Source organism: Physeter macrocephalus, chromosome 2 (assembly GCF_002837175.3).
Source record: "Physeter macrocephalus isolate SW-GA chromosome 2, ASM283717v5, whole genome shotgun sequence".
Lineage (NCBI taxonomy): Eukaryota > Metazoa > Chordata > Mammalia > Artiodactyla > Physeteridae > Physeter > Physeter macrocephalus.
The window spans coordinates 33,095,106-33,119,189 of NC_041215.1; the positions used below are offsets into that span (position 1 = coordinate 33,095,106).

Genomic DNA, 24,084 nt, shown 5'->3' on the forward strand with positions numbered 1-24,084 from the left:
TCCCTAAGCAGACGTCTCTCCACTGGTCATTTCCACCGTGAGACTCAGAATCAACCTTTAGATAAGTTGTTCCTCTGCACTGGCTGCCACTGCTGGCAGTAGGGCCTGGGAAGGCTCAAACATCATTCACTGAATCATTCATTCATTCCATAAGCAGTCAGTGAGCACCTAAAACAAATCAGGCACCTTGTCAGATGGTGGGAATTGAAAGATGACTTGTGCAATGAAACTTCTTTTCAAAGAGCTCACTCTGTGTGTGTGTGTGTGTGTGTGTGTGTGTGTGTGTGTGTGTGTGTGTGTGTGTGTGCTGTGCGAGAGAGACAAAGAGGCAGAAAGAGAGAGGGAGAGAGAATTTAGCCACATTAGTCCAGGTAGGAAAGGTCTGCCTTATAGCTACAGTTTAGAAAGGATTTTTTGAAAGTAGGTTGAGCAGGGCTTATAAAGCTTTAAAGACAAAATAGAGCTGTAAATATTAGGGATATCGTATTATTATCAAAACCAGGACGCTGCTCTTACATAAAACTTGAAGTTCAGATGCTTAGAACAGTAGCATAAATTAGTTCCAAAATTTGCCAGTATACCCAGATTTACTTTTCTTTCCTTATGTATTTATTTTACCAACTCTCACACTACATAGCTTTACTGCTAGTAATGAAATGCCATCAGCAATCAATGGGTGTTTCTTACTTGCTTCCTTTAAGTTTGGGTTTGTGCAACTTTTAACTCTGAGGAAATCTGTCACTAAGAACACACCAGCTAAAAGAAAAGAAGTGACAGAATCTGTAATCTCTCTTTCCAACAGGAATCATATTTCTTTCTTCATCTATCACGTTTTACCTATCCATCAGAAGCTAAGATATAAGTGATTAAAAATGTTTTCATGATGAAAAAGTACTCACTTATTAACCTACATCAGTGATATGATTTAGTATTAAAATATATTTTTTAAATTTATATTGATGTTTTCATTCTATTTAAACATCACATTTTATTGCTCTGAATAAGTTTGCTAGTCATCAATATTTAATGTCTTTTTTGGTGTAATCAATTCAAGTAGTTGCAATTTTCATAAATTATATTCCATGCCAAAGTTTAATTTATCTTCAGGCAGTACTGATGAATCTTTCTGGCTGAAAGGTGTATATAAAAATGGAATTTTTTTAATCCCTTCATGCAAATTTCATGTAGTTATGAAATTATCGTGTGAATGATGTGAATATGGGACAAACTTTGTGCAAGTCGAAAGGGAAAAGAGGCAGCTGTGTTTCCTTGCGGGTTTTTATCTCTAGATGTTTCTGTTAACTGATCACAAATGCAAAGAGTAAGAGCATGTCTATGGGTCTGGAGAGATACCTCGCTCTAGCTGGAGCCAAGGTCAGCTGCAGCAAGAGCACCTGCTTCTGGTATGTTTCTTCCCAATAGGCTCCATCTCAGATGGTACTCTGCTTTATTGAATTTGTCTTAATGTACTTGAAGACGAAAAACATGCTGTTGGAGGCCATTTTAGTCTGTTGGTTTGGATTTTGTCGTTTAGTGTTCAACCTGTTTAGAAGTGTCAGGTGGCCAAAAAAATTGAAGTCCCAATATTTCCAGTTTGTATGATTCAGTGGTTTAAAAAAAAAAAAAGGCCTCTACTTAGCTAGCGCAGCCAAAATGGTGAATTGCATTCTCTATCGTTCAGGAAAATTTGAGTCACTGGATTTTTATATTTGCTAGGCAGAAAAAGATATGATTGCAGTGTGCTTTTTTTTTTTTTTTTTTTGCGGTACGCGGGCCTCTCACTGCTGTGGCCTCTCCCGTTGCGGAGCACAGGCTCCGGACGCGCAGGCTCAGCGGCCGTGGCTCACGGGCCCAGCCGCTCCGCGGCATGTGGGATCCTCCCATACCGGGGCGCGAACCCGGTTCCCCTGCATCGGCAGGCGGACGCGCAACCACTGCGCCACCAGGGAGGCCCATGCAGTGTGCTTTTAAAATTTTTTTTAAAATTGAAGTATATTTGATTTACAATGTCATGTTAATTTCAGGTGTACAACAAAGGGATTCCGTATACGTATACATATACACATTCTTTCTCAGATTCTTTTCCCACATAGGTTATTGAGTATCGTTCCCTGTGCTCTACAGTAGGTCCTTGTTCATTATCTGTTTTTACTGTGATAGATTGATTGTGACAGTACTTAAATATTAATTTGGATATGTCTGTCCTGATACCTTTAACCTCTGAAGGATCTTTCAATCAAAACAGAGCGTCGTTCAAGCATGGTAATCACTGGCACTGCTGCTGTGCTTGTGAGTGCTTCCCGAGTACCAGAGACAGGTTGAATTTTATAGGATGGATATATCTCTTAGCACTGCCCCTGTCATTGGAATGTGACAAGTTGAAGTGCTGATACCTGAGTCAATGCATGCTGGATTCCCAGAATCAATATTTTAACTTCAAGCTTTGATTTCCCTGATAGTTATGGACAGTTGCAACCATGCCATTTCACTGGTCGCATTTCTTGAATAGAGTAGGAGAAACTTCATAGCACAGAGCTTCTGAAATGCGCGCTGCGAGCTTGGGGTAGTTTCCGCTCTAAAACTCTTGGCAGTACCATCCCTCGCTTGGCTCTTCCCTACTAGCTTTTCAAGTCAATACGAGGAAAAGGCAAGAGAAATCCAAGAACTAGCACTTATGGCTGAAAATGAAATGAAGAGATCTGGGTAAGAACTCCAGGTCTACTGCCAGCAGGCCATGGGACCCTGGTAGAACAACAACTAGCCTAAGTGGATTCATTGTCTTTATTATTTGCAGAATGAAATTGATGAGTCTGGTAAGTGATCCCTTACAACTTGAGGATGTTCCATCTCCATCTGTATATTAAGCATGACAGTCATCCTTACCCTCATGTCCATGTGGATGCAACAGCAAGGAAAATATCTCTTTGTCCCCAAATCTGACGCCCCATCTTTCCAAATACGTTGCAATTATAGAATGGACATTTTCTAAAGCTGTGAGCCTGTGAGTCTCGTTTTTGTGTTGCTTTACTTTCTTCTTCTCTTTTTGGCCTTTTATGGACCCTTTTTTCTTTTCTTTTTTTTGGCTCAGCTGCTTTATTTGTGTCAAAATAAACGGAAGCAACTCCCACTTAGAACTCCTTGGGGAACGTATATCACTGACTTGGTAAATCCTAAAGTTGAAGCGATTTCCCCCCTACCCACAGTGCTGCGTCTGCTTCCACACTGGTTGGGAATTATTATTACCATTTTCAGGTGAAGCGTGTCAAAGGCGAGGTCAGCAGTGAAACCAGGAAAGGTGGGTCTCCTTTGCTCTCTGCCCTGACACTTCAGAAACTGCTAGAGTCTCTCTGTGGAATAGTCACTTATATTTACACTTGTGGGTGCCCCACAAGGATGGCTTTCCTGACACAGGCCAGCAGAGGGTCCTGTCTGGAAGATGTACTGTGTCTCAAAGTACAGGAGGAGATACACATCCTTTTCATGTTCAGGAAGAACTGGAAAGTCACCTTTTAGCATATTTGTTACATAAAACCATTGTGCATGGAGGATGTCAATGGTGAAACAAAAAGTAAAGAAATTGTCTTTTCAGCATCCTATACATTTCTGATGATAAGGTCTGATTTACCAACAAGTTTATTTTTTCAGAGTTAACTAATATGTCAAGTATACTTGAATCATCTTAGTAAAAAAATTAATACTTGATTTCCGATATTGCCCATAGTAGTTAAATAAGAGAAAGTGTCCTGATTCGTTTAAGAAGTTTTAGGAGACCTCAGAACACTAGCGGCCGAGTCCCGTGAATGCTTTGCTTCCTTGTTACCTACCAAGTGGCAGTCACTCAATGCTTCCACAATGAAAAAAAAAAAAATGAGGAAGAGCCACCTGCTTCCTCATGCATTTGTTTCCCCCAACACCACTTCTTCTCCACAAAATCAGGTTCTTAGAGCTTGAAAGTGCTTTGAAAGAGCACTGGTTCTTTTTATTTTCGGAGAAGTGAATGGTTAAATGACCCCTTCCACAAAATTTTGTCTCATCTTGAAAATGTTGAGAGCTGAGTACAATGAACCCATCCCAATAGCCCATGTTAGTATTTTCTGCCCCCTAATATTCCAAAACCCTTTTGGAAATGTTTATCTACAATCTCTTATGCTTTAATTGAAGCTCATTTCATCCTATGCTGGCCGCATTAGATTGGTAATGGGCCATTGAAGGAGAATGTACAATTTTCTTGTACGGTTTCACTTTTTTAAGTTTTAATTCTGCCTTTGACAAAACATATCTCAAAGCATACTATCTGTTTTGGAAGGAAGGTACAACATGGCATCATGTTCTCATGCAGCCCAGGGAGAAAAGCCCTGAGATTTGGACCACACAAAAACTCAACGGTAGAAGCAGTCATTCTAGTTACTCTGGCACTGCCAGTCATCAAAATCTGTAACTCAGTAAAGAAAGAAAACATTAGGACAGCCCCATTCATGTGGAGCTCGGGTGATAATTATAAAACGACATTCAAGCCAGATATTTCTGGAAAATAAAACAGTACACTCTGGATGTTCAAGGGCCCAAACTGAGGGAGGTGAGAAGTTGTTGTGTCTTTTCCAAAGCCAAGGCGCCATTGAGCTGATGTAACCAGGACAACCAGGGAAGCTCCAGTTTAGAAAAGAGTGGGCCCAGCCTGGCATACTGATGCTGCAACGCTGCCTATAACCTGTCTCCATTTCTCCAAGGCTCTGGCGACAAAACTGATGGCGCAGAGGAGGAGGTGAGAAAGCCTTGGAGCAGAACAATGGTGGGCAAGAAGATGTAGTCAGAACTCTCTGAACATGTTATTGGCAGATTTACACTCTGTTCTCATTGTGTTACCAAGTTTCTTCTGATTCAGAGAGAAAATGATTTGGCTTCAGAGCCACTTGAGTTGGGAAGGCAATTTTGTAGAAGAGGTGAGAGGTGCCATGTTTTAATTCAGCTTCCTGCTTCACCATCCGTGTCTCAGGCTGAAGGGTGAGGGTCGTCTCAGGCCCCTGTGTAGAGAGGCTTAGGAACCTGCGTAGACTCTAGGATATGCTGCGCAGGACCCCATTCAAGAAGGCCCTGCTGCTGGGAGTGCTCTTGGAAGACAGTCTCCCTCTGTCTGCCGCTTCAGCTACTGCATCTCTTCAGGACAAGGTCCCGTCCTTCCAGGGAGGTCCACAGACAGTAATCACTTGAGTCCAGGGTACAAAGGCACAACCATTGTGGCCCAAGGAAGCACATCTCTGATGGACTTTTCTAGCTCCAGCACTCTCTGTGGGGCTGATCTAGACTGTCAGACCTGCGCCAGAGCTCACTCCTTTGCCCACTTCTGCTTCCTGACTCTCTGGCTCAAAAGTGTAGTTCCCATTGGTTCCCTCTGAAAAACATCCTGCCCCTTTAACTTCATCTCACAGCCTGTTTGCTGGAGAACCCTACCTGAGGCACAATCACATGGGTGTATTGTGCAGTACACACACACACACACACACACACACGTTTTTTAATCAAAGTAATTTTTTAAGAGAAATTTATTTTTCATTCCTCCCAAGAATTAACCATAAAAGAATGCCTCCTTTTCTCCCACTTTCTTCTCCAAAACACCCTGTAAATTCAATTGCTTCCTTAGAGTCGGGTTTGCATGTTTTGATTCACACTCACTTGATGGTCCTGACTCTCAAACTAGGATGGGCAACCCCACCCTTGATCTGCCTGGCAGACTCCTCTTCAATCATCATGTTTACAAAAGAGCAAAAGTTCTGTAGATATCTTAGTATTTTATTATTATGTTATTATTATTATTAGCCCCAGTTATTGTGCACTGTGCGATTAAGACCTTTCCGTAAGTTTCATATTTTCTCATGATAAGTAACACCATTTTAACTGATCCTGGTAGTATGTGTTAAAATCTAATCTTCCAAAAGCTAAAATGAGTTTCAGGTGAATAGAAAATAAACATGAGTCAAAGCTTTTATTTCACTCTAATTAATGAGGAAGCCATTAAGATGTCGTGATCAGTTCAGAGAGCATCTAAAAAGCTGGCATATGTACGGAGAATTTAACAAGAAAAAAGTTAGGATAAAATTGTAGATTTAAATATGAAACTGATGCTCACCAGGCCATCTTAGGAGTTATCTGTTATGCTGGAAAGAAATTATCAGCATCTCCACTGGACAAATATCATCCATTTTTTTGCTTTATTTCCAAGTTTCAGCTAATTTTTCCAATAAGAGAGAGTTGCTTCCCACATTTGATGACGTATCCCTAGTCATATGGCAGCCATCACTTCCACAAAAGAAGCTGGAATAAGAAAGAACCCCAAAGTGATTACTGCACACATGCATCAGAAAGTCAGGACAGTGTTAGTAGACTGGATTGTGAGAACTGTTAGCCATGAATTGCCACTGTTACTATCCCGTTAGTGAATTGTAGGCTCCTTTTGTATTTCAGGGTCTCCTGAGCTCAACCATAAAATCACTCTAGGGCAGGTGGGACTATTAGGGAAAATTCTTAAAGCTTATAGGCTTTTACTTTATCGACGTATTTCCTTGAACGGGTCTGTGGTTCAGCTTCTGAGGGAATCTCTGTTCTCAGCAGGGCCTCCCCGGAGAAAACTAATTAGAGTGATTTCCAGGGGCCCCAACTTCCAGGAAATCCTGAAGCTGCTGTCATCTGGGCAATGACTTGGCCTGGCAGCCAGCCTGGAAGAAGCAAGTAGCTTCTCCGCTGACTCTAGAAAAGACCTGGAGCTCCTATGATATTTCTTATACAGTTGCTCTTGCAAGGAGGGTGATTTAAGGCTGTTTTTGATAGTGATTTTCTCAGTGATTTTTCACCTTCAAAAACAGTGGTAGAAGGAAGCAAAGTGAGCGATGGCTGTGCTCTCATCTTTGCGAGATGGGAGATGGGGCTCATCCGATCAAACTGGCTCCTGTCACTATTCCAGACTCTGTGATGAGGATTATGGCAGACTTTCCTACCCCATCATCTTTTTTTTTTTTTTTAATCATTTGACAGAACGTTTTTTGTTTTGTTTTGTTTTAATTTTTATTTTATGATAGAGTGTAGTTGGTTTACAATGTTGTGTTAATTTCAGGTGTATGGCAAAGTGATTCAGCTATACATATAGATATATCCATTCTTTTTCAGATTCTTTTCCCATATAGCTTATTACAGAGTATTGAGTAGAGTTCCCTGTGCTGTAAAGTAGGTCCTTATTGTTTATCTATTTTATATATAGTAGTGTGTATATGTTAATCCCAGCACCTAATTTATCCCTCCCCCTCACATTTCCCCTTTGGTAACCATAGGTTTGTTTCCTATGTCTGTAAGTCTGTTTCTGTTTTGTAAATAAGTTCATTTGTATCATTTTTTTCAGATTCCACATTTAAGTGATATCATATGATATATGTCTTTCTCTTTCTGGCTTACTTCACTTAGTGTGATAATCCCTAGGTCCATCCGTGTTGCTGCGAATGCCTGCCCCATCATCTTGATATTCTCTCAGGGGTATCTCCAAATGAGATGCAAAGCAATAATTCAGAGGCTTCTTTAGCAAGACAGTTGGACCGCTACATCAGCCACCTTGAACTGTGGTGGAACTAGTTCCCTACTGCTCCACAATTCTGTGGGCAACGGAAACAGGCACAATTCAATTGCTTGCTTGTTTCCTTCGCCTCCCTCTGAATTGTAAATAATAACCAAATGGGGATTTCCATAGAACATCCATATAGTGCTCTGAATGGACAAACTCTTGTGCCCTGCCACCATTCTGCTAAAAAGAAGGCAAATGTTTGTTTTTGGTCTGTAGTCTTGGGAAAAAAACAGTCTTTGCAGAAAACCCATACATACTCCAACCCACCCCACAGGCACAAACGTGCTGATTCTGGGAAAAGTGTTTGCTAATATCCAAATGCCACATATATTAATAAAGAATTTTTAGAGGTATACATAATTCTATAACAAGGAGTTTCTTTTTTTTTTTTTTTTTTTTGTGGTATGCGGGCCTCCCTCTGCTGTGGCCTCTCCCGTTGCAGAGCACAGGCTCCGGACGCGCAGGCCCAGCGGCCATGGCTCACGGGTCCAGCCGCTCCGCGGCATGTGGGATCCTCCCAGACCGGGGCGCGAACCCGGTTCCCCTGCATCGGCAGGCGGACGCGCAACCACTGCGCCACCAGGGAAGCCCCAAAGAGTTTCTTTTGAAACTTGAAATAATAAATAATTTCTTAAATGCCTCTAAAAATGATAGGCAGGATTATGCATGATATACATAATAAATGAAAATATTTATTTTAAATTATACAGTCAGTACACAAATACATGTTTGCTGTAAAATTATTCAATAATCTTAGGGCTCTTCTTAGAGACAACCAATATTAGCCCAGTATGACACTTTCCAGGCATCAAAGTAGTTACATACATTTAACTACCCTTAGGAAACACCATACAATGTTATTATTTGTGGATATATTTACTTAATCAATATACTTCTATGTATTATACCACAGCTTGCTTGCTGTATTTTTGTTTTCGCTTGCTTCTTTACTTAACATATGCCATGGGAAACTTAGCATGTCAGTATAAATAGCATATTATTTTGAACTACTATATAATATTTTATCTAATATCTTTAGTTTTTGTGTCGTTGTTTTGTTTGTTGTCATTTTTATGTCTTTATTGCATGTGGAATTTGTTTAAGGTTTTGAAGTAGGATTGTAATTTTATTTATTTCCCCAAATATTATTTGTCATCTCCATTTATTTCATGGTTCCTCTTTTACCTAGTTACTTGGACCTGCAGTATCTATTATAAGGTTTAAAATCTCTCTGTGTAAAGAATGTGCTTCTGAATTTCCCATTCTGTTTAATTTACATAGTTTTTTTCCAGGTGCTGTGCCAACATCATACTTACTGAACATATTTTTAAATTTTTTTAATACCTTAATACTTTAATAATCATTAAGGTATCATAATCATAACTTCAGCAACTGTACATTTTGATGTTTATCAGAAATGAATTTTACATAACAAAAAGGAAGAAGCTGCCAGGGCAGCACAATTGCAGTCTCTACCCCAGGCAGCAGACATTGGGTATAGAACATATTTTGATGTTGATTAGGACAATCCCTCCCCTCGACCCCACAAACACACCTGATTCCTTTTCTTAACACTCTGTTAACTATTATCAACCACCTTCTTTATGGATTTTATAATTAGCTTTTCATGTTCTATGAAAATAATTTTTCTTGAATGTTACAAATTTTCTTGGGTTATTGATTGGGATTGTATTGCATTAAAGGAAATAACTATACATTGCTAAATTATATGGAAACATGTTCCATCTCTTTATTTATTCTTTATGAGCCAAGGTAAATTGTTATTACTTGCTTTTTTATAGCCATAGATCTTAAGTTAATTTCTAGATGTTTGGCTGCTTTTGTTGTTAAATAGGATTTTTTTCTTGCTGTCACATGGTCTAATTGGTTATTGTTGCTCTATAGGACCATTATGGATTTGGTATGTTGATATTTATATCCATCCACATTCTTATACTTTCATTTTAATTGTAATAATTTGCCATTATTATTTGGGGAGGATATTATAGATATACAACTATATTATGTGTGCAAATAATGAAGTATTAGTAATGACTATGTATAAAGCCAAATTAAATATTTCTGGGTATAATCATCCCCCAGCTCCATTTGGAATATTTCTTTTAAAACGTGGGTAAGGCCAATGATAATAATGCTTTAATGGCCCTCGATAAGTGTGGCTGAATTCTTCTTCAAAAGTTTTTCACAGCATTCATTTCTACCAAACAAACGAGGAAACAATTTCAATCTGTTGTTAACTGATTCTAAATCATCAACAAACCCTTTTCCAGTTTTCTGAGGAGACTTGGTATTCTGTTTGGGTACCACAGTTTTTGGTAAGGGTTAAATCAGAAAATGCCTGGGAAATGCAATGGGTAAAGGTACTTGATAAGAAGTAAGCTCTTAGTTCAAATTGGCTCTTATTAATCACTATTTTACTTTGTAGACATCCAGTTAGTGCCACCTGCGTTATTACATAGTGTGTGTTTATTGATTCCTGTATCTGGCAAAATGTAACCAGATGCATGCCTTATCCTTAAGGAAATTACGTTTTGGAATTAAAGCCTCCACTTAGGATTTCCTTCTGATACCAAGATTCTGCCAGTTGAAGGGGCAGGATAAAAACAGAACATAACTGTTCGTTAGTGCATTTGTTTTTATTCAGCATATACTGCTAAACCTGCTCCCACTTTAGAATTTGAAATCTAGATGGTAATACACCTGCACTTCACTCGACTCTTGACTTTAAGCAAAGTAGTTCATATAGAAAACAACTGCTCCAAATTCAATAAGAGAGAGAGAATGATGACACGCTTATTTTTGTGAAATGGGAGCCCAACCTGGCACAATGTTGTTCCAAAAATAGAGTTCAGCAAAGGAGTTTTGTTTGAGCATGTATGATCAAGACAGCAGGCACATATGAGAAAAACTGAGGCTCTTGTTCAAGGAGGGCCCAAGGAATTGAGATGTTTCTCTGGAAGCAATGAGCATTTGTCGAGCTGACACATGGAGGTTTTCTAAGACAGGTTTAGAAAGATGATGGTAACCTTTTTAAGAGTTGATCCATACTCAGTCCAAGGAAACATCATCATAATGAGCACACTTGATACCAAGGGCCAACAGAAGAGAGTCATACAAAATTGCTTCTAGCTAGGCTGGTGAACTAATGGTCTAAGTTGTCATGAAGACTGATACAGAAGCCAAGAAGATAAATGCATACGTGTATATTACTAGGTGGGAGAAACCACGTAAGAGATGAGAAAAAGCAAGTAGAAGCATCACTTAGTTGTAGTACTGACCCAAATTGTTACTGAAAGTGGAGTCTGGCTCCTCACCACTTGAAAGCCAGTACTCGAGAGGCAAGGTTGGTGGAAAGGAAAGTTTGCTTTATTTCAGAGACCAGCAACTGGGGGAGAGGGTGGACTCATGTCCAAAGTGACAATCAGTGGGCAAGAGCTTTTAAAGGGGAGTTTCAGGGGTTTATAGGCAGAGGGAGGGGCTACATGCAGAAACAGCACAGTCAGCTCTGACTGTCATCTTGAAATTGGTCATGCAGTGTTCTGATCAGTGTCATCTTGATTGTTTTGAGTACAGCTAATCTCCAGTTCCAGGATCTGTTTGTTCCTATTTCTTTGACACCAGTTTTCGGAATTGTGGCAGCTTATGTCATGGCTACAATCTGGTCATCGTGTAGGTAACTTCTTCCACCTGGTGGGGGTTTCAGTATCTACAAAACATCTCACAGGATATGGCTCAGAATATTATCCATAGCCCTTGAAGAGGAACTAAAGGTCCTTGACTTTGCTTAATGACTAAACGATTATTATTTTGTCCTGTTTGACTGTTTTCCTTCGCTTCTGCATTTTCTCACTTCTCTGATTAAATTTATTCTTTGACTAAATTTTTCTACAGACAAGAGGCAGGCAAAGAATATGGGGGCAGGCAGGACCATAGGATCTTGCTCCATTTCAAACTTGTCTAATCAAATATCTCATTTTAGGATTTTAGGGCTTTGAAGGTATTCAGGCTTTGAAGGTCAAGAGATCCCAGTCAGACTTCTGGCTCTGCCACATAAAATCAATTTGATTCTTGACTTTGGCCAAAACAATCTCTCTGACACTAAGTTTCCTCAACTATGTAATGTCATAATATGAAGAATAACTTGTTTCCCACTGAGTATTGAATGAGTTAATTATAAAGTTTCTAGCATACAGCAAGTATGTTTAATTTTTTTTTTAGAATTAGAAGCATTGTTTGGATTCTTAAACAGCTTGCAGATTAAGTACAAGATTCCCAAACATGACTCTCATCTGCTTTAAGGATAATGCTACGTTTATTTTTGTTCTTTTTCCAACTTTATATTAAACTCTAGGCAAGAAGGAGATAAAAATATATTAGAGCATTAGCTGAAAATTCAAATACCTGCAAGGGTCAGGAAAGCAGTCTAAATGAATGAAGTGGTCCTGGTGGGGAAAGTGGCCAAGTGGACAGGGCATGTCCTGTCTTACAGGAACTGCTCCCAGTGCAGCTGGGCTTTGTCATGGAGGAAAGCAGCTTTATTGTTAACCGGTTTTCTGATTTTTCAATGAATGACTTACTAGAAGTTTTTAAATAGTTCATGTTCTATTTAATTAATCAATTAATTAACTAACTCTGTGCCAAGCCCAGTGCTAACATAAGGGCACGGTCTTTTTTTTTTTTTTTTAATTGAAGTATAGTTGATTTACAATGTTGTGCTAGTTTCAGGTGTACAGCAAAGTGATTCAGTTATACATATATATACTTGTTTTTCAGATTCTTTTCCCTTATACGTAATTATAAAACATTGAGTAGCGTTCCCTGTGCTATACAGTAGGTCCTTGTTGTTTATCTGTTTTATATATAGTAGTGTGTACATGTCAATCCCAAACTTCTAATTTATTCCTCCCCCCCCACCCCTTTGGTAACCATAAGTGTGTTCTGTGTCTGTGGGTCTATTTCTGTTTTGTAAATAAGTTCATTTGTATCATCATTTTTTTTAGATTTCAAATAGTTCATGTTTTAAAAACATTGGCAACTAATTAAAATAAATCCTGGGTAGGCAGAAATATTGATGAAGGGATGCATGTGTGTGAGTGCCAGTGTGTGTGTTTGTGATTGCAGGGATGGTCTAGAGTGAGCAGTGGAGAATAAGGGGGAAGATGTGCGTAATACACCATATAAATACACAGGACAGGAGGAGGTCCGAAGTTGAGAGAGACCATGGGCAGTGGGGAGACACTGTAGTTCGGAAAGCCTGGTGCACTGAAGTCAGGGCAGTGAGTGCAGGAGGAGGGGATGAAGAGGCAAGCAGAGGCCAGATCTATGCAGTGCCACCTAGGCTAAGGATTTGAGCTTGAACCTCAGGATGATGACTAGTCTGTGAAGGGCATTAAACAGGACTAGCAGGATCAAATTTTCACATCTGGTTGGTCTCTCTGATTGCAAAGTGGTGAGTCTGTGGAAGGAGCCAAGGCTGAGGGTAGTAAGATCCGTTAGAAGGTGGTGCTGATACCGACCAGGGTTCTTGGCCTGCACCAATCAATAGAAATTGTCTATAGAGCCCACACAAGAAATTCAGGCAAGGCTTTACTGGGACTTAGGTGGTTTGCCCACCCTTCGGTGGTGCTGTATGCAGGGGGCATGCACAGCGCCCTGCTTTTGCTCCCAGCTGTTCAGAAGTGGCAGTTGGGCTTTTTGGTCTTTTTGTATCTTCTTGTCCAGAATTTGCCCCAGCTGCACATGCACGCAGTTATTTTTAGTCTCTCATAGTGTCTTTGCATCTGTTGCTTGAGGAGATGTTTGTCCAGGTGCAAGTACTGCAGCAAAGGGTCCCAGGTCCCAGCCTGTTTCAGTTTAAGGGATTCAAGTGGGGGTGAGAGGGATTCAAGACATGGCTCTTGGTGTGGGAAGACTGATTCGGAGATACCTGGGAGGGCATATCCACAGGACAGAGTTGGGGGCAAAGGGCTGTGAGTGAGAAAGGGGAGGGAAGATTGGGGCTGCCTTTCTGTACAGTATTCAAGTTTCAGGGAAGAGTCTCACCTCCATCAACACAATGCATAGTAGGTAATGTCAGAAAATGGAGAGTGCTAACCACTGGATTGGGTGTGTGGGGGTGGGGAGCATCTTTCTAGAAGCATTCTATTCCTGGTCTACAATATTACCTCTCCGTGAAGAAAGGAGAGCCTAACCTCTAAAGAATAAAAAGCAGTCAGGCAAAAATGGAAATTTAGTTCATTGTGCAATTTGGTTCATGTTCTTTGTGTCATTGTGTTTTATCAGCATCTAGGATTGAAAGGATCTCCTGTTTGGGGTCATTCTCACCACACTCTATATGTCTCAAACATCAAGGAGTGTATTTCTGCCAGAAAAACCACCCCAGCTACTTCTCCATTTATAAACGTGTTGACTAAGTCACATGCAAGCAGATGTGCAATAGATCTTGCATTCTCCACCTCCGCTTAGAAGAAAAATGCCACTGACAGGATTTATGAAGAGTTATTCTAATCCACCACAGGGAGTGACTACAAAATAAAGGGGAAAATAAAACAAAACATTTGACTGCATAAATCCTCCTCTCTTTATTCTACACCATCTCTAGGAAAGAAATAATGAACCTTTCCCTATGATCTGCTTGTATTTATAATTGATTTATCTTGTAGTTAAAAGGAGATTTACTCACTAAAATTGAGACAGACAGGAGAAAGCAATGTGGGTTTGACCTTCTGGCCTGCTTGGGTATCACTTATCCGAACTGAAAATAGAGTGGAATTTTATCACTCCTTCAGAATAAGAGACTAGATTAATTCTTTAAAAACATTTTGTTTCAGCCTTTTAGAGGCAGCCAGTGACTACCATACATATATTTATGGGTCTGATGACCTGGTGTGATTCAGAGAAGACAGAATTCTCCCTCCTTCCAACCGTATTGCTAATTATTATCTTGTCCACCCTGCCAGGCTGATGTGCCAGAATTATTATTATTATTATTATTATTATTATTATTAGCATTACAGTTTCATTTATTTAACTTACAGCTTTGTTTCTTGTTTAATATGATATTCCAGGTCAGAGATAACACATTTGGAATTCACATTTGTATCCACATTGATGGGAATATATTTTTATACGGTCATTTGCAAGACCAAGTTTTAATAAAATTGTAGCATGAGGGATTACACATAAATGAGGCTCAGAAATGAGAGAATATGTACAGTAAACAAATGACACATCAGTACTCCCCTTGTTTTCTTTTTTTTACTATTTTTATTATTTATTTTTTTTCTATGCACACACACTGTATTTTATTTTTACAAGAGATAAATAAACTGACACCAAGCTTTGTAAATGGATGACCACAACAAAAGCAACAATGACTGCAATTACCAAACACGAAACACACTCATACTATGTCATAATATTGACTGCCCTTGTTTTCTAACACCTTCTCCTTTCCATTAGGATACTCTGTAGACCTTGAAGACTTGAGTGTGTCCTCCATTTATCCACTTGAATGGACCTGAGGCCAAAGCATTGTATTTTGATTAGACTTTGTGTTTTGTAAGGGCAGGCTGGCCCTGTGTCTTCTCTGGGAGCTCCCAGAATTCCCAACACCAAATCAATATGGTGTTGGAATTTGGCTTATTTCTTGGCGTGTTGTCTCTCCTTACACATTTTTCTAATATCCTCTGATTTAGGTTGGTAGGATTCTAGGTTTCCAACAGTAACAAAACACTCTGTCACTTTGAATCTCCTCTGTTCTTAAATAATTTGCAGCAAGCATTGTGAATCTTGCTGAAACCTTCAAGATATACCCTCAGCAGAAAGTTGGGTTGCAATTCTATTCCGTATTCCAGAAGGAAAAATTTATTTTCTAAATAATAATTTTGGGGTAATCAAGAGTATGTATATATATACAACCTACTAGTTCTAGCCATTTTGAGGGCTCAAGAGAAGGGATAGTGAAGACCAGTGGTCACTAAGCCTTACCATGAACACATGAAATAGACTGATTCTTATTTTACAGATCAAGGAGCTGAGGCTTAGGGGATCCAGTGGTCATTATGTCTAATGAGCTACTGGCATGGAGTTTGACACCATGTCTGTCCGGTCCTGACATACACCTCTTCATAGTACATGACACTCTGCTGCATAAGCTTTACAACACTCATTGCCTTTTCTAACTCAGTGCACCTAACCTAGCTTGCTTCTAACTTCACCAGAGGGACAATCCCACTCTGTGCATTCACCTTCAGATAAATGTCTGCTATAGACAAAGAGCACATTTTATTTCATTTGCAAGGAATGGGGCCATCTGAAGTTTTGTATCTTAAACATGTCAAGTACAGGATTCCACATGAATCACAGTCTTTTATTTATTTATTTTTTGAGTGGGGGAGTTCATTTTCCAGCCAGGAAACACATGCCTTTTCCCCAGGTTCTTTGAATTCCAAATTCTCACCGGAAACTAATAGAAAAGCCCAACACAGGATGCCAACAGCACAATAATTAACTATCACCAGTGCTGATATTAAACCTCAAAAATGTGAACCCTGTACCTTATATATATTTTTTCCTTTTATTTTTCACCGCACAGGGGGAACATCATCAAGACAGAAAGGCTTCCTAGGATGCATACGCTCCTTACACTTGAATGGGCAGAAACTGGACCTGGAGGAGAGGGCAAAGGTCACGTCCGGAGTCCGGCCCGGATGCCCGGGCCATTGCAGCAGTTACGGCCACATCTGCCACAACGGGGGCAGGTGTGTGGAGAAGCACAGTGGATACTTCTGCGACTGCACCAATTCGCCGTACGAAGGGCCCTTTTGCAGAAAAGGTACAATAGAAACTTATGTTTTCCCCATGTGCTGTGTTTTAGTGCCTACAGGTTGTAGTGAAGTCATGGGAAACCCATGCCCTAGACAGTCCTCATACAATCATTTACTCTTCCTCAGTTTCCCTCTCTTTAGAGACTCTGCATAACTCCTTAACATAATTACATATACTCATTCTTCTTGTGTGTTGATACTGGCAGTCCAGTTGAACTGGATGGATAGGAACAGGAAAACACACTTGACGTGGCCTAGAGCCAGTTGAGCCCTGGGAGAGGTGGACCGCCATTTCTGTTGTACTAACCTTTCCATTTCCAATTTCTCCATCCACAAATGTAATCAAAGAATCATAGAATCTAGCCCTGGAAAACCCTTAGAGACCTTGAAGCCATTGTAAATCATTTTACAATACGGAGAATTAGGTGAGTTAGTAAAATCCACATCATGTATTTAGTAAAATCTCCCTGTTCTGCAGATGACATGAGTGGGGTCTGAGGCTTTAAAAGTCTTGCCCGAAGATTCACATTTAGTTCCTCAGGGGGCTGAGAATAGAGCACAGGAGTCAAAAATCCCTGCCCCGGGGGTTTCCCTGGTGGTCCAGTGGTTAAGACTCCACACTTCCAATGCAGGGGGCACATGTTCCATCCCTGGTCAGGGAACTGAGATCCCACATGCTGCGCAGTGCGGCAAAAAAAAAAGAAAAAAAAAGAAAAAAAATCCCTGCCCCAGTCCCTTTCCACACACCCTCCTAATCTTATGAATTCATTTCATTGATAAAAGCTAAATATGTTGGATATACACTGTAAACAAGGAATGATGGTTATGGTGTAAATTCTCTGGATCAATTAAAACTAACAACAAACTATAAAAATTCATTATTCAGTATCCATACTTAGTATTTTTCAACTAGAAGGGCAAAAGATTTGGTCTACTCTCAATCTTTGCAGAATCTTTTAAAGTTTATTTTATTGATGGAAAAAAAGTTTGTTGACCAAGAATGTAAACAATATTTCAAGAGAAGCATTTAAACTATTAAAATAAAATGTTCTAATCACTTTGAAACACCATTTACATACAGACAATGATGGCAATTACAAATAATTCTTGTCAGTTCATTAAAACACATTTTTCAAGCACACCCTTAACAAACAATGCTTTATTTTAGTTCAACTTACTCTTGGAACTTAAAGACAGCAGGGGAAAAAGCACCCAGTGTTCTCTTTGAAGCACTATAATTTAAGCTCTTCATTCATTGACACTGGCCTCCTCCCCAATTAGTTTTTGTTTTGTTTTTTTTTAAGAAGATGTTGGAGATAGGAGTTTATTAATTAATTTATTTATTTTTGCTGTGTTGGGTCTTCGTTTCTGTGCGAGGTCTTTCTCTAGTTGTGGCAAGCGGGGGCCACTCTTCATCGCGGTGCGGGGGCCTCTCACTATTGCGGCCTCTCTTGTTGCGGAGCACAGGCTCCAGACGCGCAGGCTCAGTAATTGTGGCTCACGGGCCTAGTTGCTTCGCGGCATGTGGGATCCTCCCAGGCCAGGGCTCGAACCCGTGTTCCCTGAATTAGCAGGCAGATTCTCAACCACTGCGCCACCACCAGGTAAGCCCCCTCCCCAATTAGTTTGAATTACTTGCTTGTTATTGCTGGGAAGCATTGAGCTCCTCAGGAGAAAATTAATGGTAGAAATTATAGGGCCAACAGTGTGTCGGTCCTACACGGGAGTTCAAAATAAAAGAGATCCCACCCCAGTAGGCTCTTCCTGTGAGCTAAAACAAACTGCTCCTGCATTTTCACACTGGTGGAAGTCTCTGGAATAACTTCCCCTGAAATTTTGAATGCCACCCTTAGACTGGCCCCACAGGGTAGAAGAAGCAAATGCAGAATAAACACCACCAAACCCAGTCCCTAAAATATACTAGCATTATTTTCCAAGATCTATACCTAGTGTCTCTTTGGGAAAAAAAATAAAAACAATAGACCTCTCTGTATTTCTCCAGAGACATTATTCAAACGTCTCACAGATCATCTTGCTCTAAATTTAGCCTAATTTCCCATTGGTTCCTTTCTCTGAAACAATTCCTATTCATTATCTTCTGCCCATGCCACTGCATCTTTTGACTGTGTTTCTTGACATATCTGCTGTGCTCTCTCCCCATGTTTTAGTTTGACAGATATTTGCTTAGCCTTTTCAGCTTCCTTCGTATTTCACTGTGAACTTTTCCCCCATCTCATAAATCTAAGGAAATTATTCCCTTTATATTCAGCAGTTGCAAAGTATGTGAGATGAACCTTTTAAACGCATCTTTGAGCAATGCCAGTTGGCTCTGAGAAGTGTGGCTTGGGACTCAAATGGGAGCCCTTAGCTCCAAGATGGTCCTGGATAAAGCTGTTCTCTGTTAGGGGAGTCTTTTATGTTAACTTTCCATGGCATGTATATTTTAGGGGCTGCCAATCCTGGAAATATCTGATGTAGAATTAAGGACATTTGTCAATGACCAATGACTGGGCTAGAACCACTGTCTATTGACCCATTTTCTGTTTCTGAGTGTGATACAAAGGAATGGTAATCACAGACTAGCTAGCAGTTATTGACTGCAACATTTATTCCTTATCCCCAAGCTAGGAGGGAAGAAGCAATATTTGCATTTAACATGTAAAAATACTGACCATCACACTGGTTTAGTGACTGCTAATAAATGTCAGAGCTGGAGGTTCATCCAGCATTTTTTGATTCCTTTTTCCCGTTTTTGACCCTAATTTCATCCTGTACAGGAATGTGTTAATAGGATTCAAATATGTAGGGGGTTTTTTTGTTATTGTTTTATGTGTGTGTTTCTCTTTTTTTATTTTTGGATGTAATTTACATACCCCAAATTCACCCTTTTCAGCAGTACAATTCAGGGGTTTTTACTATATTCACAAAGTTGCATGACCATCCGTCACCACTCCATAATATTAGAACGTTTTCATCATCCCTAAAAGAAATCTCATACCCCTTAGGAGCTATTCACCTTTCTCCCAGTCCCTGGAAACCATTCATCTAACTTTCTGTCACTAGGAATTGCCTATTCTGGATATTTCAAAAAATATATAGAATCATACAGTAAGTGGCCTTTTTGTGTCTGGTTTCTTTCACTCAGAATAATGTTTTCAAGGTTCGTCTATGCTGTGGAGTTTTCAGTGCTTTACTTCCTTTTATTTCCAAAAGAGTATTCCATTGTGTGGATGTGCCACGTTTTGTTTATCCATTCATTAGGCGATGGACATGGATGTTTCCATTTATTTTGGCTATTATGAATAATGCTGCTATTCACACTCAGTTTCATTTTTTGTATCAACTTATGTTTTATGTTCCCTTGGGTATGTACCTACAGATGGGATTGCTGAGTCGAATAGTAATTACATGTTGTCTAACTTTTTGAGGAACTGCCAAACTGTTTTCAAAGTAACCTCTCCATTTTACATTCTTACCAGCCGTGTATGAACATTCCAATTTCTCCACATCTTCACCAACACTTGTTACTCTCTTTTCCATAAGACACATTCTGCTGTGGATGTGTGAAAGAATATCACATTGTAGTTTTGACTTGCATTTTTTAATGACTGATAATGTCAAACACTGTTTCATGTACTTATTGGCCAAGTGTGCATCTTCTTTGCATGTCTGTTCAAATCTGTAGCCCATTTTTAAACTGGGTTATTTTTCTTTTTATTATTTGGCTGTAGGATTTTTTTATATTCTGAACATAACTCTCATAATAGATATATGATTTGCAAAATGTTTCTCCCCTTTTCACTTGCTTGATGATATCTTTTGAAGCACAAAATTTTTAATTTTTATAATTCCAATTTATCTATTTTTTTTTGTTGCTGATGGTGTGTTGGTGTTACATCTATGAAACCATTGTCTAATCCAATGTCATGAAGATTTATGTCTATGTTTTCTTCTAAGTGTTTTGTAGCTTTAGGTCTTACATTTAGTCTTTGATAAATTTTGAGTTAATTTCTGTATATGGTGTAAGGTAGGGGTCCTACTTTATTCTTTTGCTTGTGACTATCCAGTTGTTCCAATACCATCTGTGTACTTGTCTGTAGCCCACCTCTACCCCAACCACTATCTGAAGTGTCTAGGTATGACGGTCATTTAAATTTTTTGAATTAAAAACTCTAGGTAGTATATTTGGAATTCTATTTGAAAATACATCTGGAAATCTAGGAAAATAAAAACCAAGCTAGGGGCTTCCCAGGTGGCACGGTGGTTGCGCGTCCGCCTGCCGATGCAGGGGAACCGGGTTCGCGCCCCGGTCTGGGAGGATCCCGCGTGCCGCGGAGCGGCTGGGCCCGTGAGCCATGGCCGCTGAGCCTGCGCGTCCGGAGCCTGTCAGGTGTCAAAGCCATGACAAGAAAAAGTTTCTTTTTATTTGTGAGGTCCCAAGCTTTAAAACTTAGCTTCAGAAATGGGGAAAGATTCATAACTTTTCTACTCTTAAACTGGCAAATTGAAACTCTAGATTTTCTTTTCAGTTCTATGCCTGCCATGGACCAAAGGTGCCCTCATGTTCTGAGAGAGTCACCTCCCCTCGCTCATGGGAGAACTTGCTGCCCAGGGCTTGCAGCAGACGAGAGAGTCAGCTTCAGCCTCCCAGAGGGCTGTCACTCAATGCCAGGGTTGGATGTTGGCAAGAGTGTGGGTTGGAAAATTGGCCTCCAGCCTGGGCAGGACCATAGAACATTGACTCTGGGTTGTACCAGGCCCCCAACTTCCTGACTCCATGCTTCACAGTCCAGGAGGGCAACCTGGGTCGCTTTTGTGAAACATGAGAAAAACTCAGGCTCTGAAGAGCACGTTACTGTTGTGGTGTGTTTTCTCCTGCCTGAAGAAAAGAGGCAGATAAGATGGATACACCCAAAGTCAGTTTCTTTGAGAATGCTAGGACTTTGAGGTGAGCCAGTTCTACAAAAAAAAAAAAAAAAAAAAAAAAAAAAAAAAAAAAAACAAGCTAATCATTCAAAGACAACCATTAAAAAGGAGATCTGATTTTCTTGTAGCTCTTTTCTTTGCATTTAGTGTAGCTAATTCTGTCCATTCCATTTTATATTCTGAATTTTCTTTATTTCATTTCATAGGCATTCCTATATAATTCATCAGTTTTAATGATTGCAATATATTCCATCTGGTGGAATTGCTTCTGTGTATTTGACCTATTTTATCACAGAGCATTTTAGCGTAGCAGTAGTAGAACTCTGGTACCCGTCCTGCCTGTGTTCAGATTCTGGCTCATCTACAGTCTACACTGTGTGACACTGGTTATGTAATTCAACCTCACGATTCCTTGGTTTTCTCGTCTATAAAATGTGGAAAATTCAGAAATTCTTCATGAAAGATTGTGATGGAAATTTAATGAGCACTTCACATAGCAATTGAGATAATGCCTGGCCTATAAAGTCTCAGTAAATGCTCTTACTGTTGTTTTGAAATTTTAGATTGCCCCAAATTTTGCACATAAATAATGCTGTTATAAACACATGTATTGATTATTCCCTTAATAATGGAATTTCAGTGAAAAAATAGTATACATATTTGGGTAATTTAGCAATTGCCAAAAACCTGTTGAAAAAATTCTATAATATATACCTTCCTGCCAACTTATATTATTTTTTTTTACTTTTTATTACAGAAAAATTCAATTATGCACTATAGTGGAAGGGTTTCAGAACCCCCATGCATCCATTATTTAGCTTCAACAACTATTAACTCATGATCATTTTTATTTCGTCTATAGCCTAACATCCCTCCTCCTATTATTTATTTATTTATTTATTTGGCTGTGTCGGGTCTTAGTTGCAGCATGTGGGCTCTTCATTGTGGCACGCAGGCTTCTCTCTAGTTGTGGCATGCGGGCTCCAGAGTGTGTGGGCTCACTAGTTACTTGCCCCACAGCATGTGGAATCTTAGTTCCCCAACCAGGGATCGAACCCTCATCCCCTGCATTGGAAGGTGGATTCTTAATCACTGGACCACCAGGGAATTTTATTATTTTGAAGCAAATTCCAGATATCACATCAGTTCTATAAATACTGCAATATGTATTGTTAAAAGATGACATAAAAATATGTATCCACAGGACTGTTATAGTAAGAAAATTTTAATAACTTTTTAATAATATGAAATATCCACTCAGCATTCAAATTCCCATTTCTTTCATTTATTTTCAGTTTGTTTGAAGTTATTCTAAATTGCTTACAGCCTGACTGATTTCTCTGGAAACGCTAGCCTATTCATTAAGGCCTGGTCTTTATACTTATTCTAATTCTAAATCTATTTCTATTACTATTATTAAGACCAGCTCTTGTTTATTGAGTTCCTACTATGTGCTGTCCCTTTACATCCTCTCTTCCAACCCATCTGCGTGCCACGAGATTGAATTCATCCCTGTTTGTGTATGAATAGCCAGCAGTTGATGGGATCTCATGAGAAAGCAGGAGGAGGGCACAGACAGGGTCCAGGCCCATGTCAGTCTGACTCCAAGGCTGCCTTGGAGATACACATCCTCTCCAGCACCACCCTGACTCCTAGCATCTGCTCTGAGTTCATTACACACTTTAAGGCCTAGTCAATACCAAGCTCCTCTTTCAGGTCTTCTCACGCTGCTTCCGCCCACAGAGGCATTCAACTCTGGGACTCAATGTCTCTGTCATTCACACATCACATCCAAGGCTGCCTTCCATCGGTCTTATTTCTTTCCACGTGTGTCCTGTCTTCTCAGAATCTAATCAGCACAGTTTCTTCCACCAGGTAGGTACTCAAAGAATGTTGCTAATATTGGTTATCATGGCCCTAGAGTAGCATGATGGTCATTGGTAATAATCACCTTCAAGTGAAGATTTTTCTTTCATTTAGCCCAGTGGTTTCAGATGTTCAGATAAATCAATCAGAGAGCTTAAATATGATCAGAGAGCTCAAACTCTTAGATTATAAAAGAAAAGAAACTGAGAGAATAATCAAATCCAGGTGTTTTGCTGAATTTAGTTTTAGGTTGAAATTCACAATATCTAAATAAATAAAAATACGACTGGGGCTGGGGAGGAGGGAAGACAGAATTTGGTAGGACAGCTCTAGTTTAAAAAGTGCTTTTCATTTTAATTTCCTATCTTAAGTATAAGGAAAAAATGTAATATGAATGCCTGTATCTAATGTACTATTCATGACAGAATGATCTGAATTATACTTACATTTGAACACACACACGAACATCCCATAAAAGCCATTACTCTGTTAACTAGTAGATAGTAGCTCAAAATGCAGACCAAATGTCCCCAAGGAAATTCACTTGAGAAAAGTGCTTGAATCCAGCTGATGATCAACTAGAACCCTCCTGTCACCAGTTTCTGCACAGATCTCTGCAATCAGGAGGACCAATGATTTTTCTAACCTGCATGCAAAATGCAGAACACTTTCTCTGAATCTTTAGTGAAAAGAAACCGGTATTCCCAGTCTGCTAAGCAATATGCGTAAATATGCAACTTTAATTTTTTTTGGCACCGTGACAGGCTGTTACAGAATTTTCACAAAGGTAGAACAAATTTGCAATGGAATTAGGAAGCAAAAGCCAGGTTTGATTATGTT

The 24,084-nt window shown here is 39.6% G+C and overlaps 1 protein-coding gene across 1 annotated transcript in view; it reads left to right on the forward strand.

The window, feature by feature from the left end:
- Positions 1–24,084, forward strand: part of CNTNAP5 (contactin associated protein family member 5) — an 879,838-nt gene that overhangs the window by 746,335 nt on the left and 109,419 nt on the right. The window contains exon 18 of the mRNA XM_024115033.1: positions 16,221–16,460. Coding sequence (XP_023970801.1) covers positions 16,221–16,460 — 240 coding nt within the window. The remainder of the gene's footprint in view (positions 1–16,220; positions 16,461–24,084) is intronic.